Source organism: Crocuta crocuta, unplaced genomic scaffold (genome assembly GCF_008692635.1).
Source record: "Crocuta crocuta isolate KB4526 unplaced genomic scaffold, BGI_CrCroc_1.0 scaffold218, whole genome shotgun sequence".
Taxonomy (NCBI): Eukaryota; Metazoa; Chordata; class Mammalia; order Carnivora; family Hyaenidae; genus Crocuta; species Crocuta crocuta.
Genome location: NW_027533170.1, coordinates 2,132,298 through 2,149,515, shown reverse-complemented (window position 1 = coordinate 2,149,515; position 17,218 = coordinate 2,132,298). Strand labels below are relative to the sequence as shown.

Here is a 17,218-nt window from a genome sequence, read left to right as displayed (position 1 = left end):
ACAGCTCAGAGCCTGGAGCCTTCTTCGGATTCTGTGTCTTCCTCTCTCTCTGCCCTTCCCCTGCTCATGCTCTCTCTGTCTCTCAAAAATAAATAAATGTTAAAAAAAATTTAGAAAGTCAGCCCCATCCGTGTATACGTATGTATATGTACACATATAAAACTTTTTTTTTTCCTAGGAAGAGTAAATGTACAGATTTCACAGGTTTTTGCAACTTCCAGAAACATATTTTGTCAAACCAAGTCACACTCGTATATTTGGGCAGGGTACTGTATGACACTCTAAAAAGCCACGTGTATTATTATTCCTAAGATGACCCATACTTCCCGTGTATATTAAGATGAAACTATCTCAAAACATACACATTTTTATAAATTGTGTTGGGCTTTAAATTACTATTTTTTTATTTTGGGCAAAAAAAAATATTTAGGAAAAGACATTCTTGCTAGCGCTAGCAACATTTCAATTTCAAAAAATAAATTTGGTTATCTATTCTTTACTCTCAAAGGGCTCAGAAAAGAACAAAATACACAGAGAGAGACTGATAAGGCAAATAATGCAAAATGTTAAACTTAAGGGCATTTGAGGGATGTCTGTATTATTTCCGGATAATACAGGATGTTCTCTGTACTTCTGAACTTCTTCTAACATAAAGGTTAAGTTATGATTTTTATAAATACAGTTATTTGCTCTTTTGTGAACTTTGTTACTTAATTTTAACATCTATGGCCCTTTTTTTTTTTTTTTTAGATTTTCACCTTCACCTTATTCATTTCTAAGAACTCTAAGCTTATGAAGCTTTTATTGGATTCATACTTTTCCAGAAAACCATTTGCCTTTCACTTTACTTTACGCTGATATTTTCCTCCATCTACTCAAGTCTATTTAGTGTTTCTTTTAAGCATTTTCTCTGATGGTTGTAATATACCCATTTCGAGGTTAAACACATATCCACCTATATTTGCTTCTGGTTTGGAAAAGCAAGAAAAGGAAAAACTGATAAAAACATACAGCGTAGTTGGACTGAAGAAATTATTTAATTTACCTATTTCCTTATCTGCTACTCAATTTAAAGAAGAAAATACATTTGGTAAATGATAAAATTTAAAATACCTCCTAATCTTTTTACTGTGACTTTGTAGTCCATTTCTACGAGACTCACATAGCTACCACGAAATGAAAGATGAGAGACGCAGGCATGGCATAAGCACGCAGAAAAACCCTTCAAATATTTTCACCAAGACATTTTACAGATACAAGACTTTCATTGACCTTTCTTTGTGTGTTGGGCAATATCCAACTGTAATAAGGACACAGATTTTGCTAAAATGTGCCACAACCTGAAAGCAACCATGCCTTTGAGGAATGGGTTCTTGTGGAACACGCCAGAGACACCTATAGAAGCTATCCGAGGTAAGTACCCTCAATGGACGTTCCCCTTTAATAAGCATCATGCCACATCGGTTAAAACCACAGTCTTTGGCTCAAAACTACATGGGTTGAAATCACAGCTCGCTGTGAAACAGTTCTCTGATCTAAAGCAGACTACTTAAGACATCTGCGCCTCAGCTTCCTTACATGTTATCTAAGACAGTAACAATCCTTTGAGGAAGATTTAAACAAGTTAATGCATGGAAAGCACTTGGAAATTGGGACCAGCCCCTTCACAGCACTCAACAAGTTAGCTATTTTTTAGAACTATTTTTGCATAGTTGAGTCTCATCTAAAAATCATATCTGCATTTTAATCAAAGGGAATGAACTCTACAAAGAATGTGAGATTATGTTCTCAGCAAATATTATTATTTTAGAATAAAATAATTTTTAGAATCTATAATCTATTCTTTTTCATGAAGTGCACGTCTTGTTATGTATACAACAGAGCAGATAAATACACAAACTACGGGAAAAGTAGAGATAACTTCATTTAAAAGACTGAACAGAAGCTTTTCATATACTTTTTTCAGTATCAAACACCCCATATATGACAAAAGTTAAAGTATAAAGAAAAATGCAAATAACAAGCCTTAAAAAAGGCAAATATTTTCATCATTTTAAAACGTGAATTTTTTATAATCACAGAACAGATACAAAAATTTGCCATGTACTAACCCACATAGAAATCATAAACAAATGCAAAACATTGCAGGCAATGTTCTTTTATCACAATCTAACAAAATAAGAAATAAAAATAAAATAGGGACAAAAATGTTATAACGCCAGAGAATTAAGAAGCCATTGATAATCCATGGGTAGAAAGAAATCAAAACAAATTACAAAGTATATCAATGCTATAAATACAAACATACAACAACCCAAAACTATAGGATACAATGAAAGTTACACAAGAAGAAATATGGCAGCCTTCTCTCCTTTTATAACTAAAGAAGGAACTCACTAATCTTAGTAGAGGAACATAGTACATAGTAAAATCTTACAAAAACAGAACAAGCTGCAAAAGATGAAAGTGATCAAGATAAAAGTACAGATTAAAGAAATAAAGTATAATAGCCATTCAAATAATCTAAAGGTTAATGTTTTTAAAAGCTAAATAAAATGTAGAAACATCTTTTGAGTATGCTCAAGGGGAAAAAAAAGTGAGTGTATATGATTAGAAAGGAGAAAGGACATACTCAGATTAAATTAAAGTAAGTATTTAAGAATACATTCAGGTACATATCAACCAGTTTGTTAACTTAGGTGAAAAGAAATAATTCTCCCAAAAAGATAAAAGTTATTTAAAAAGTGAACCAAATAGAAGGAAAAAGCTTGAATAATTTCTGTTAAGAGATTGAAAGAAGAATTTAAAGTTATAACTTTTAAAAAGACCAGGATCAGACGGTTTCACCAATGAGTTCAATCTAATTTTTAAGAAGCAAGACATTCCAATATTACTCGAACTATTCTAGGTCATAGAAAAATACTAAAATCTCTCCAATTCATTTGGTAAAGTTAAAATTATCTTCATACCCAAACCTACTAATAAAAGTACAAAAAAATACAAATTATATAATTTGATGCCATTTATTTGTTTATTTATTTTTAATTTTTTAATGTTTATTTATTTTTGAGAGAGAGACAGAGGATCAGCAGGTGAGGAGCAAAGAGAGAAGGAGACACAGAATCTGAAGCAGGCTCCAAGCTCTGAGCTATCAGCACAGAGCCTGATGCGGGGCTTGAACTTAAGAACCGTGAGAGCCAAAGTCAGATGTTTAACTGATGAGCCACCCAGGTACTCCAAATGCCATTTAATAAAATCTAAGATTTGGCAATATGTCAAAAGGATAATATATATGATCAAGCGGAGTTCCTTCCAAGAAGACAAGAATGGTTCAATACAGGAAATGTATCATCATCCACAAACAGAGGGATAAACTAGTTAAAATAATGAATGATGAAAAAGTATTTCATAAAAACTGAGTCATTCCTAACAAGAAGAAGGTATTTAGTTACCAAACAGAAGTATTTAAACATAACACTTAACAAGAACATTAATACACACAGAAATAATTAATCCATAGACCTCACTGATTAAATATCTGAGATATTCTAAATATAGTCAAAGACTTAAACTATGGTGAAGTTTGGTGGTAAGGATTGAGAAAAAAGAATAAATTTCAAATTTTCTACATATATATATATATCAAACACACATACACAAGCATATATGTATCTATATACATGCATTCACACCCATAAATACTATCAAACACATACATAAAAATGTAAGTGTTACCCCTCACAGAAAGCATATACAACATACAAAATTACACAATTGCATTTGTTCTACGTTAAAATATTAGGTTACCTGTTTGGGCAGCCGGAACAAAGAATTCTTATAGAAAATGTCCTTAGCCTGGCTCCATGTACCATCAATGATGATGATTGTGGAAGGATAAATAGGAGAATCTAATATAAATTCTTCCAAATTAGCAGCTTCAGCCCCTGGATATAATATCAATGTATCAGATTTCCGACAAACAGTTGAAAGTTCAGGATCTCTAAAAATTTTAAAAGAAAAGCATTAGTAGACTGTGAGGGGAATAAAGTTTTATTTTCTTTCTGTGCTTCCTTCAAAAATACACACCAAAGCATTTTGGTACTGGAGATGTAATAATGAATGAGGCAGTCACTGTCGGCAAGCAACAAAACACCCTCGAAGGGAAGGAAACAAGGTAAAAAGTCAATTAAAGATAATTAATGGCATCTTCTTCAAACTGATAAATGGCATCTACAAAAATGTACAGCCAGTATCATATTTAACAACGTCCCTTGAGATGGGGATCAAGGTAAAAACGCTGGCTTTCACCACTCCTAATACATATTGTACTAAAACTCCCAGTTATTGCAATAAAACAAGAAAAAGTAGTAATAGGCATAAAGGTCAAAAATGATCTTATCTGCAGATATGCTATTTCCATAGAAAGTTCTAGGGAAGCCACAGAACAATTTCAATAAGTATCAAATGAATTTAGAAAGTCACTGGGGGTTGATACATAAAACTCAACTGTTTTCCTGTATACTAGAGGCCAAAAACTGAAGACAAGCATTTTTAAATTCCATTCACAAAGGATACCAAAAGCAGTAGGTCTCTTAACCATTCCTCCATGGTTACATCATCTACTCTAACAAAAGCTTAAGTTAATCATTCAATTGCTAGATTAATATTAAATCAATAATCTTAACTGGCTTTAGTTTAAAAACTAAATTTTAGTTTAAAAAAAATTATTAGTGAATAATAATTTCCTGAATAAGTACTATATGAGGCACTTAATATGGTTCAAAATGGGATGACCTACCCTAAAAATGGGTCAAGTTTCTCATCCACAAACAAATCTGTGTAGGAGTTAGATGGCCAAATGTCAGGGATGACCCAGATAGTTGCTATTTCTACCACTATAAATGCTCACTACTTTTGCGATTAAATAAATTAGATCCAAGCTGGTAGTTGGATCAAGTTGGGATATATCTGTATTTACCCAAGAATTATAGAGAAACAAACAATAATTCATTATCAAGAGACTCTGTGTGAAGCAAGTGTTACAATGTAAATGATGTGGACACTTCCCCGGTGTGAAGAGCTCTGGTTCTCCTTCCATTCCCAACAAAATGGCAAAATTCCCAACAGCAGCACGAAGCCCAGAGCAAATCTCACCTCTGAGGGCAAGGCAATGAAAAGTTTGTAAGAGAAAATACTAGATGAGAAAATGTTCTTAAACAATAGCTTCAGAAAAGGGAAAACACAATTTTGTAAAGCTCTAACATGATGTTATTTTCATAATATGAAGCCAAATAATAAAGGAACCTAAAATAATAAAGGAGTGAAAAAGTTTGGTCAATTCCCTGAGCTTGGAGCTAGTACAAGTCTTACTTACTCTTTTGAAATCTCTGTACTAAATTCTGCATGTAAATATATTTAACTGTGTTAGATAGGATAAAATAATTTGTGAAGGCTTTGTGAATGTGCAGGAAAGCCTAAAAAAAAAAATATATATATATATATATATATTTTCAAAGTTANATATAGTATATAAGACATATTTTATGATAATGGGTTATGTAATAGAATATGAAATAAGATCCAAGAACATTATAGAAGTGTCAGTGAAGTTATTAACTAATGGGCTACTGTCTATAAAAATACTGGGCTTCATCAAAAAGAATATTTTAAATATGAGAGAAGAAGGCATTCTATCCTTTAAAAAAATATGACATGCTATAACAAGACTACTAAATATAGTACTGATCACTGTGCCTCAGGAAAGCTTTATTGGTCTAGAAACGGATATATATGTATTTATTTATATACATGTATATCACATATAATTGTTAATTTAAAAAATGAAAAAAATGGAACTAAACCTAATGCAAGTACTCTACCATCTTGAAGGCAGTTTTACGCAAAATGAAACAAACAGTAAATACAAGCCTTTAAAAGGCTCAACGAATATGACTATGGAATTGAGATAATTAATCTCTTTATTAAATTGTGGCCCATGTTTTTTGAGGTCTTTTTGCTTATGTTTTGATTTGTCTTATGTTATTTTGAGAGAGAAGGCAGAATTTAAATTTTTTTTTAACCACTTCCAATGTACTGTGTTCTGGGTCTGAAGGATAAGGTAAAGGAAACCATTTTTAAAGATCTGTGCAGCTAAGGGTTACTCTAAGTTGCCCTAAAAGGTAATTTACCTTTCTTCACTGAAGCGACGGCCAATCTTGACTTTACACTTGTCCTGGGGTAGACATGCTGCTAAAAGGGGAACGGTCCGCAACACTTTGCTTTCCTTTAATTAAAAAATTAATCAAAACATAGATTTGCACTTAGACAAACACACTTTTAAAACTTTCATGATGAACATCTGATTCATTACGTGATAGATAACTTTCACAAGACTTTTATCGCAGACCACAGTTGAATAAAAAGAGCTGGTTTCTCTGAGTTTTCAGTATTATAGAATACAAGTACATATTTTTCTTCTACTTTGGTGCATTCAGAGGTTTATTGATCAAATAACATTAAGCTAAAAAATGGTTAAGATTATGAAAAATGAAATTTGTGTTTAACTAAATGGAATCATTTATTGTTTAGTAGTAATTATATTTTGTAGTATGTCAACTTGCAGATAATTGCCTAACTCTTTACATCCAGAAAAGAAGAAAGTGCTGAAAAAACACAAAATAATGGGGCACAGCAAAGGGACACAGAAGCCAATCTTAATTTAAAGAGTTCCCAATGACCAAAATGGAACAATGGGAGTAACAAAGTAAGTAGCAAAGTATTTGGATTATGACCCAAAACAAATAGGAGAGAAGAGACAAATCTTCCTTACAGAAGAATTCCAAGTAATAAACATAAGTACTCCACAGTACAGTGGGTGGAGCTTACTTAATCTCTCCTACCCACCTACGTGAGTGAGGACTGGATTTATGGCCTAATTCCAAACAATAAGGAGTATGGACAGAGGAAAAACATAGTAACTTTAGAGTGGGGAAATCTGGTGACCATTCCTATAAACTCCATTAACTATTATCAGTGGTTTTTTTTCCAACATCCTAGCTTCCAACACTGAAAACCACCTCTTTGTCACAAGAATCCTATCCTTTGGAGCATGTGGGTGGCTCAGCCGGTTGAGCGTCCGACTTCAGCTCAGGTCATGATCGCACGGTTCATGAGTTCTAGCCCCACACTAGGCTGACTGCTGTCAGCATGGAGCGGGCTTTGGACCCTCTGTCCCCCTCTGTCTCCGCCCCTCTCCTGCTCATGCTCTCTCTCGCACTCTTTCTCTCGCTCTCAAAAATAAATAATATTTTTTAAAAAAAAGAATCCTATCCTTTATCCTAGTATACCCAACTGATTCACTATTTTGCCTGAGCCTCCCTCCTCTGGTTTCTTAGGTCTATAGTGGTCAGTCACTGTCTGGCACTTCTCCACTGGCCCATCTAGAAACGTTAAGCCTGATCAAATAAGTGAGAGAGCCCCTCTCTAACCAGTTAACCCACATACAGCCCCCTGTTACCTTTATCAATTTATATAACACTGCTTAATATAGCCTCAAAGTAAATTATTTGACCATGAAAGCACATTAATACACAGAGGATATTAATACACAAAACAGTAATGTCATATATGAATTTACTAAAGTAACTAAAAATAACTTTAATTACATGACTTATGTTTCTAACAGAAACAAAAAGTATGGTTAGTAACAGTATTCATCAAACACTCACATACACATACACCCTTCAGGGACATTTTTGTGTCAATTTCTTTTGCCCTTAGGTCTCTGAAGTGTTGATTAAAACCACACAAAACGGTAAATCTAGAGAAGCTGAGAGCAGTTGAATTCATCTACCAAAAAGTTGGCAAAATAGGAGAGTCAGAATTTGCTGGGACTGTAACTAAAAAGAAAATGCAGCAAGCAAGCCAGAGCTGTGAGGGAGCCTGAAACCAGGTGGAGCAGCTCCTAGGACGAGGGGTGGGGTGGGGGAGAGCTCTGGGCCACCTTCCGTCCTGTTGTACTGTCTTCTTCCTTCCTTACAGCCCCTCAGATTATGACACACTCTTAAACCACTTTCCAAACTTCTATCAACATACAGATAAATGTCAATTTAAATAGTGCCAAAAGATCCATAATGTTCCCGGATACACTCCCCAATTCCACTTCCCAGAGGCAATCGCTTTAACTCTTTAAGCCATTTCTTTTGGTAGTTATCTCCATATTTCTATATGTGTGTCTTACTAATTTTTGATTTATCAAGTTTAAATATTATCTACAAACTACCATTTATTATCATCATAGCTGACTTTAACATACATAATTCTAAATACATTACAGATGGATGGACAGACTGATTCATTTAATGCTCACAATAAACCAATAGAGAAGTATATCTTGTATCATGTCCATTTTACTAATGATGAAGCTAAAGCACAGAGAGGTTAATTAACTTGCCCGGGGCTACAATTTACAGAGCTATTAAGGCTTTAAACTCAAGCAATCTGGCTCCTGAGCCCTTACTCTTAATTAATGCACTGTGTCGCTATAGTCTCTTAGAATGAATGAGGATTTACCTTTCTTCCATGACTCCTTACTCTTGTATCATCTAATATTTTTAGTTAGATCAATAAACAGTGATTACATCACTATGGCTACATATACAGTGTTCACAAAAGGCCATGTGGTTTCATGAACATGTCTTCCTTGTAAATATTTTTGTTACTTTTGAGGTAATGGTTTTATTTTATCCTTAAGTAACTTTCCACATACATACACCTACTCTTTGAAATGCTCTATCATATCACCTCCGTATTATCCACTCCACCAAATCTTCTTTTTCCACAGCCCCCCTCCTAAAGCCTACCCAAGTAGTCTTAATCACTTTTAAGGGGAAGTCATCAAATTTGAATACTTTTTTATTTTTTAAAAAAAGTGTGCTGAGATTAATTAAGCACAAGGCATTTCAGTATTATTGAGTCAGATTAAAACTGAAAGCTCCTTGATCAGGAAAAATAATATGGATGTATTTGCATATAACTATAAAACACACACAACTGTAGATGGATCACCTACACTATGAACTAACCATGAAAAAAAGGAAGAAGGGAAGGAAGCAAAGAAGGAGAGGAAGAATGAATAAATGAAGGAATGAAGGAAGGAAGGAATAAAATATTTGAAAGTACTGAAATTGCCACAAATCAAATGAATGAATGAAAACACCTACTTTACTGAACTTTCACTTCTTATTTTAATATTTACTATTGAAGTACAGTTGACACACAATGTTATATTAGCTTCAGGTATACAATACAGCAAATTGACAATTCTATACATTACACGATGCTCACAATATATGTAGTTACCATCTGTCACCGTACATTATGATATTAATAACTATATTCCCTATGCTACACTTTTCATCCCCCTGACTTATTTGCTTTATAACTGGAAATGTGTACCTCTTAATCCCATTTACCTATTTCACCCATTCCCCTACAGCCCTGTCCTCTGGCAACCACCAGTTTGTTCTCTGTATTTATGAGTCTGTTTATGTTCTTTATTTGTTCATTTGTTTTGTTTTTTAGACTCCGTGTATAAGTGAAATCATACAGTATTTGTCTTTCTCTGCCAGACTTATTACACTTAGTATAATATACTTTCCAGGTCTACCCATGTTGTCACAAAGAGCAAGACCTCATTCTTATTTTATAGTTGAATCATATTCCAGTGTGTGTGTGTGTGTGTATGTGTGTGTATACTACCCCTTCTTTATCCATTCATCTATTGATGGACATTTAGGTTGCTTCCATATCTTGGCTATTGTAAATAATACTTCAATAAATATAGAGCTGCGTATAGTTATTCAAATTAGTGTTTTCATTTTCTGTGGGTAAATACCCACAGATGGAATTATTGGTCATATGGTATTTTCTATTTTTAATTTTTTTTAATGTTTATTTATTTTTGATGAGGCAGAGACAGTGCACACAAGATGAGAAGGGACAGAGAGAGAGGGAGAGAGCAAATCCCAAGCAGATTCCACATTGTCAGTGTGGAGTCTGATGTGAGACTCAATTCCACAAACCAGGAGATCATGACTTGAGCTGAGATTGAGTTGACCACTTAGCCAACTGAGCTACCCAGGTGCCTCTCTATTTTTAATATTTTGAGGAACCTCCATATTTTTCATAGTGGATGTACCAATTTACATTGCCACCAAAAGTGCATAAGGCATCCTTTTTCTTCACATTCTCACCACATTATTTCTTGTCTTCTTGATAGTCATTCGGACAGGTATGGGGTGATATCTCATTGTGATTTTGCTTTGCATTTCCCTGATAAGTGATGTTGAACATCTTTTTGTGTGTTGGCCATATGTATTCCTTTCTTGGAAAAATGTCTGTCCAGGTTCAATGCCCATTTTTAATTGGATTATTTGCTTTTGGATGTTGAGTTGTGTAAGTTCTATATATATTTTGGGTATTAACCCTTTATCTGATTTATCATTTGCAAATGCCTTTTCATATTCACTACACTGCATTTTCATTTTGTTGACGGTATCCTTGACTGTGCAGAAACCTTTAATTTTGGTGTATTACTAACACTATTTTCTACACTATATTTTTTATTTTGTGTCCCTTGTTTGAGGAGACATATGCATAAAAATGTTGTTAAGGCCAATGTCCAAGACTTTACTGTCTATGTGTTTTTTCTGGAGTTTCATGGTTTCAGGTCTCACACTTAGGACTTTAAACCATTTGGGGTTTATTTCTGTCTATGGCATAAGAAAGTGGTCCAATTTCACTGTTTTGCATGTAGCTGTTCCAGTTTTTCCAACACCACTAGTAGAAGAGACTATCTTTTCCCCACTACATATTCTTGCCTCAGATTAACTGACCATGTAAGGGTGGGGTTCCTTCTGGGCTCTCTATCCTGTTCTATTGATATATGTGTCTGTTCTGTTTTTGTGCCAGTGCCACACTGTTTTGATTACTATAGCTTTGGAGTATATCATAAAAAGTATGATTGTGATACCTCCACCTTTGTTCTTCTTTCTCAAAATTGCTTTACCTATTTGGGGCAGTTCGTGGTGATATAAAAACGTTAGGATTATTTGCTCAGGTTCTATAAAAATGCTATTGGTGTTTATCTTATTTTATTTATTTTTTTTATAGAATGTATACAAGAGCAGGGGAGAGGCAAAGAGAGAATCTTAAACAGGCTCCATGCCCAGCACAGAGCTTGATGTGAGGCTCAGTCTCATGACTGTGAGATCATAACCTGGACCAAAATCAACAGTCAGACACTTAACCAACTGAGCCACCCAGGCACCCCTACTGGTATTTTAAAAAGTATTACACTGAATCAGTAGAATGCTTTGGACATTACAGACATTTTAACAATATTAATTCTTCCAATCCATGAGCATGGTATATCTTTCATTTGTTTGTGTCCTCTTCAATTTCCTTCATCAACATCTTAATAGTTTTCATACTAAAGGTCTTTCACCTCCTTGGTTAAATTTGTTGCTAGGTATTCTGCTCTTTTTGGTGCAATTGTAATTGAAATTGTTTTCTTTGTTTATCTTTCTGATACTTCATTGTTAATGTATAGAAACATAACAGATTTCTATATATTAATTTTGTATCATGCAACTTCACTGAATCCATTTATTAGTTCTTATAATTTTTGGGTGGAGTCTTTACGGCTTTCTGTAGTATAATGTTGTATCAAATAATGAAAGTTTCTCTTTCTTACTGATGTGGATGCCTTTGAAAACATTAAAATTGCCACACATCAATGAAAACCTACATTTTAAATGCCATATTAGGTCTAGAACCACAAAATAATGAAACGACACTATACTATGTATACTACAGAATGAAAAAAACATTTACCATCAAAAGTCAAGTTTTATCCAAAACTGTTATTGCCAATAAACTCATTTTTTTTAATAAAGTTGAGTTGCAGAGTGTTGCAGGTTTAAATGCAGCACAATGGGGCTCCTGGGTGTCTCCATCAGTTAAGTGTCCAACTCTTGATTTCGGATCAGGTCATGATCTCACGGTTCATGAGACTGAGCCCCACAGCGGGCTCTATGCTGACAGCTCAAAGTCTGCCTCGGATTTTCTCTCTGTCTCTCTCTCTCTCAAAATAAAAAATAAAAACTTTTGTAAAAGTAAATAATTAATTACAGCAAAATAATGCTACTGACCAAACTGTTCAAATCCTGACAAAAGTATGTTGTTATTAACACTGAAAACAAGGCTGTCCAATAAATGGAATATTTAACATTTTGCAATAAAAGAATAAGTGTTTTCATCACCTGGAAAAGGAATAAGACTGATATCTTTAAGCTTTTATTAAAGATTTAAAGTAGCATATGCTTCAGAAATTTAAGGAAAAAAAATCCCTTCTTAAAAAGTCTGATTCAGTAAATGATATCCTGAGTTCCTAAATGCTAGAAGAATTTTAACTTCAGTTAATCTAAACCCATTTTGTACTATGCATCAACTAGTTTTATAATGATTCTCATTTATGGTTATCAATCAAATCCTTCCATCCCTTCTTCATTACTGCAGCTAATCGAGAGTTACAAACAACAGCACCCACATAGTTCTCATGTATATAGGAAAGTATTAATTAAAAAGTGTTTATACACTACATATGTACTATAATATATACATATTTGTTCTATTCATGTAAAGAAATAAAACATTAATTTATATGTTCATTTTCTAGCACTAAAATGCTAATAGTTATTTCTACTTTATCAAGAAACATCAAGAAATATAAGCTATGATCAAAATTTAAAAAGCAATGATTTTCTTAGTTCTTCACTCACAAAAATCTCATTTTTTCTTCATTTTTTCTTCACACAAAACTGTTGGAGTTCTAAATTTCTATGCTATTCAATTACAGTTTTTATGAAATAATACTGTTTTATGAAATAACTATTTTTATCTGTCTCTAAAACATATGACACTATACTATTATATAATATATAAGAGAAACTCTTTTTCCCAAATACAAAGCATTTCTAATCAATTTATTTTCAAAAATGTTAAAAGAGCTGGGAAGTATGAGAATATTCATCAGTGTGTTTTCTCTTATGTACTAATATTCTATTGGAAATTATGTATTTTATAAAAGCTTACCTCTGCTGGATGCTGAATTATGTACAAATGAGTAGAAATATGCAGAGGATGCAATGGTAGAAATGGACACAAACATACTTTCTGAGGCCGGCTAAAGGGCAGATAGAAAAAGAAAACCTGTAAATACTTAGGTACAATGATAAAACAATAAGCCAAAGCTTGAACATAATCCCTTCTCTATGTAAAGAGATTTGCTAAAGCTGCGTTCTTTTAAAACAAAACACCAAGAATGAATTTAATCAATTAGACTTCAGATATGAGAATTTGGAAACAGATTCAAATAAATTCTTTACCATCCATATAAATCAAAGTAACTCAAAATATCTGGCCTGAGTTATTAGTGAAGAATACTTATAATCCACAAACATGGTCTTTCTATTCATGAAGCAACCCTTCTAACTTGCATTCCAAATCAAGAATACATCTGATGTCAAAGAGAAACCTGGCAACTCTTCTAAATCATCTGAGGGAACAATATGATGATAAAATATAGGAATATAATTACCACCTAGGAAAGAGTTCTAATCAAACTTGCCATCAACCAACACAAAGAGCTTACCCATTGTAAGAAAAAAGCCAAATGGGCTACCAGATTACATTTAGCTAGAATTATATCCACAGAATGTCTTCTTTATCCATTTATTTATTTTTATGGTTTGCTTTGTCATTTTTGTTTTTACTTACCTCTTAGTGCTTTACTATTGTTTTATTAACACTTAGACTCATTACAAAATTCAAATGGAATAAAAGTATTTATTTCCATCTCAGTCCTCCAACCTAGGGGATTCTCATCCCTAAGAGCAACCAAAGGTCAGTTTCTTGTGTGTCAGGAATGTACTACAGGAATATACATGGATTTTTTACCATTAAATCCTGTATTTGATGTGTGTGTTTACAATATGAAATTCATCAAACGGCCAGATACAGTATATCATGGGAGTAAATTTTCCTGACAGATCACTCTTGCAGGGCAGATGTTACATACCATTACAACAGTACACAAGGGAGTGTTATATTAAAAGAAATTCACAACAGTACACTATCACTACTACAAAACTGTATGTAGAGTTATAGCCTGAGGTAAGAAATGATTACATTAATAAACCATAGAGTGTGAGTAAATTCGTTCAATTAAATCTAGCACCTCATTCTGTTAGAAAGTGTCAAACCTATGCTCCTGCTGAAGAAATTATCTAGCTGAGACCTCAGATGGAGAAACATCTTGTACAACATGACCAACCACACCTCCCCTCTCCACCATGGAACCTAGAATGGATGGTCAACCCAAGGAAAACCAATATACTCACTTTCCAGTGATGTCTGACACGATTCAGTATGACTATTCTGCCCTACGATGGATTTCCTCTTAGGAATGGGAGCAGAGTTATAGGGATAGAGAGCATCTTTTGGGGGTCACAAGAAGAGTAAATACACGTAAATACAGAGAGGAGCAAAGATGGTTGATGGAACTAGGTATGCTGATAAAGAGGGCAAAGGCTGCAATTAGAAAAGACTTCTCACTGAGCAGAAAGATGAAGAGGATGAAATACATTCAAATTCTAAAATTTTAAGTTTCTGACTTTTTATAGGAAACCCTATATGACTGAAATGTACAATCAGATGTCAGTAAAATTCTTTTATAAGATGTAATTTAGTATCAGATAATGGCAATTTAAAAATTCAGAATTTAAATGGATATCACCTTAAATATTTGTAAGTCATATGACACTTAGACTATGAAAGAATGCAAAAAAAAAAAAAAATCCTATATAAGAAACATCCACCTATCAGTAAAGTCAAAAAACTGTAAAATCCAGTCAAGGAAACAACCTGGGCAGAAGCTACAAATTTCTGTGGGAATTACAACACTAGGTAAAATAAACCCTAAATATAACATCTTTAGCTTATCACACATATAGTGATAAAAAAGTCCTCAGCATGACACTTGAGATACTGCAAGGAACTGCTCTGCTTTTCATGTCTGACTAAAACCTTTGTTTACAAAAGAAAAAAAAAATCAGTTACTTGGAATGGTAGTCTCCTTCCTGGGAACACATCTTTGAACTTGAGGAAGATTTAGAATTAATTCGTTTGGAGAGTTCCACTTCCAAGAGGACAGGGAAAGCTGCTTCACTGACCAAAAGTCCAGTGAAATAAGCAAAGCTGACAAAAACTATTTTAAAAAACAATCAGTGAAAAACAGAAATACCCTATGATCCAGCATTCACACTACTGAGTATTTATCCAAAGAATACAAAAACACTAATTCAAAGGAATAAATGCACCCCTGTGTTTATAGAAGCATTATTTACAACAGCCAACATACAGCCCCAGTGTCCATTGACTGATGAATGGACAAAGATGTGGTGTGTGTGTGTGTGTGTGTGTGTGTGCGCGTGTGTGTACACATAAAGTTAAGAACAAAAAACAATCACTAAAAGTCCGTGGTAATTGTTCTAGAACATATTCAAACAAAGAAATATTATTCAAGAAAATCTACTAAAACTTGGTATTGGGACCATCTATAGCATCTGAGCCATAACCAATTTCCTACCCTGCCCCAGCTCAAGCTGACAAACTCCACTCCAAGTAGGTGTAATCAAGAGAACCGAGCTCCCTCTTAGTTCTTCTTTTTTAAATTTTTTAAAATATTTATTTATTTTTGAGAGAGAGACAGAGTGTGAGCAGGGGAGGGTCAGAGAGAGAGATACAAAATCCACCACAGGTTCCAAGCTCTGAGCTGTCAGCACAGAGCCCAACATGGGGCTCAAAGTCATGAAGTTAAAGATCATGACCTGAGCTGAGGTCAGATACTTAGGGCACTTAACCAGTTGAGCCACCCAGGAGCCCCACTCTCTCTCTCAGTTCTTAATCAAGGCTTACCCCCTTACATCACAAAAAAGGCAGGCCACCAGCATTTCTCATTCCCTCCCACTCCAAGCAGGTGAGGCTAAATTCCTGGTAAGTGTGGTCAAGAGAACAGAGGCTGCCTTCTTCCACAAAGCCTTCCTCCTATAAAACAGAAGCTTTACCGCAGTGCAGGAGGCTGGCGATGCTGAAGCTCCAAACATCCTCAACCCAGTTTGCTCACAGAACTTAAGTTCCACACCAGAAGCAGCAAGCTGCAGGCTATTATTGCTCAGTCTTGTCCCCAGAACAGTGGCTAGGAAGAGTCTGACCAGGAGAGGCAGACAGACTGTAAGAAAAGAGAGCTCTGAAGCTTTCCCCAAAGGGACTGACTTCATTTGAAACAGAGTGTGAGCAACTTTAAGCCTAAGGGTGCTCTCAAAGATTATAACTCCTCTTAATAAAGACCAACAAGCTGTATCATAAGCCAGACAGGTGATCAGAAAGAACCATGGAAAGAGATAGCTTACGAAGAGCGCACCTGCAGTCTGAGCAAACCTCAAAGAGTGGCCTCAGAAACTACCCCTGCCTGCATGAAGGTGGATCAGACTGCTGAGAAACGTATAGCCCAGGGCATTGGATGCAAAAGGATAGGACAATCGGCTGATAATTAGTGCAGCCTAACAAGCTGGTTGTTTTACCAAAAGAAGGCAGCTTAAGAGAAAGATCTGGAAAAGAGACCTTCAAAGAGAACTCTGCTAAAACCACTGGGATAGTGGTCCCCTTTAACAAAAACCTCTGAGTTATATACCTTAAGAATGAATTGTCATGGTACATGAATCACATCTTAACAAGGCTGTTGTTTCTTAAAATGTAAAAATGCGGGGGTTGGGGAGAAGAATCTTCAACCTAATTAAGTAAGAGACTGGCATTTTGCTACTAGTTGGCATTGTGTTACGTGAAGGGGGGGCTTCCTTTCCTACATGGCAGGCTGCAGGAAAGCAAAGACATGGCCTTTGCACTTTTCACCCCAGCACCTAGCATAACAAGGTATCAATAAATGCTACAGAATACATGAAGGAATTCCTTCACATTCTCTTTTGCTTCCACTTTGGGATGCGTTCTCCTCCTATACAATTTCTCATCCTACCTCTCCCTTTTCTAATGTATCACATATCGATCTCTCCTTTGCTCCCTCTCTAATACTTAGGCAATT

At 34.6% G+C, this 17,218-nt stretch overlaps 1 protein-coding gene across 2 annotated transcripts in view; it reads right to left on the bottom strand.

Moving 5' to 3' along the window:
• DTWD2 (DTW motif tRNA-uridine aminocarboxypropyltransferase 2) overlaps nt 1-17,218 on the bottom strand; it is a 167,065-nt gene that overhangs the window by 66,047 nt on the left and 83,800 nt on the right. For both annotated transcript variants that reach the window (XM_077746283.1, XM_077746284.1), the window contains 3 exons: nt 13,156-13,246; nt 6,189-6,283; nt 3,808-4,000 (listed from right to left, as the gene is read on the bottom strand). In XM_077746283.1, the coding sequence (XP_077602409.1) occupies nt 3,808-4,000; nt 6,189-6,283; nt 13,156-13,246 (379 nt within the window). The remainder of the gene's footprint in view (nt 1-3,807; nt 4,001-6,188; nt 6,284-13,155; nt 13,247-17,218) is intronic.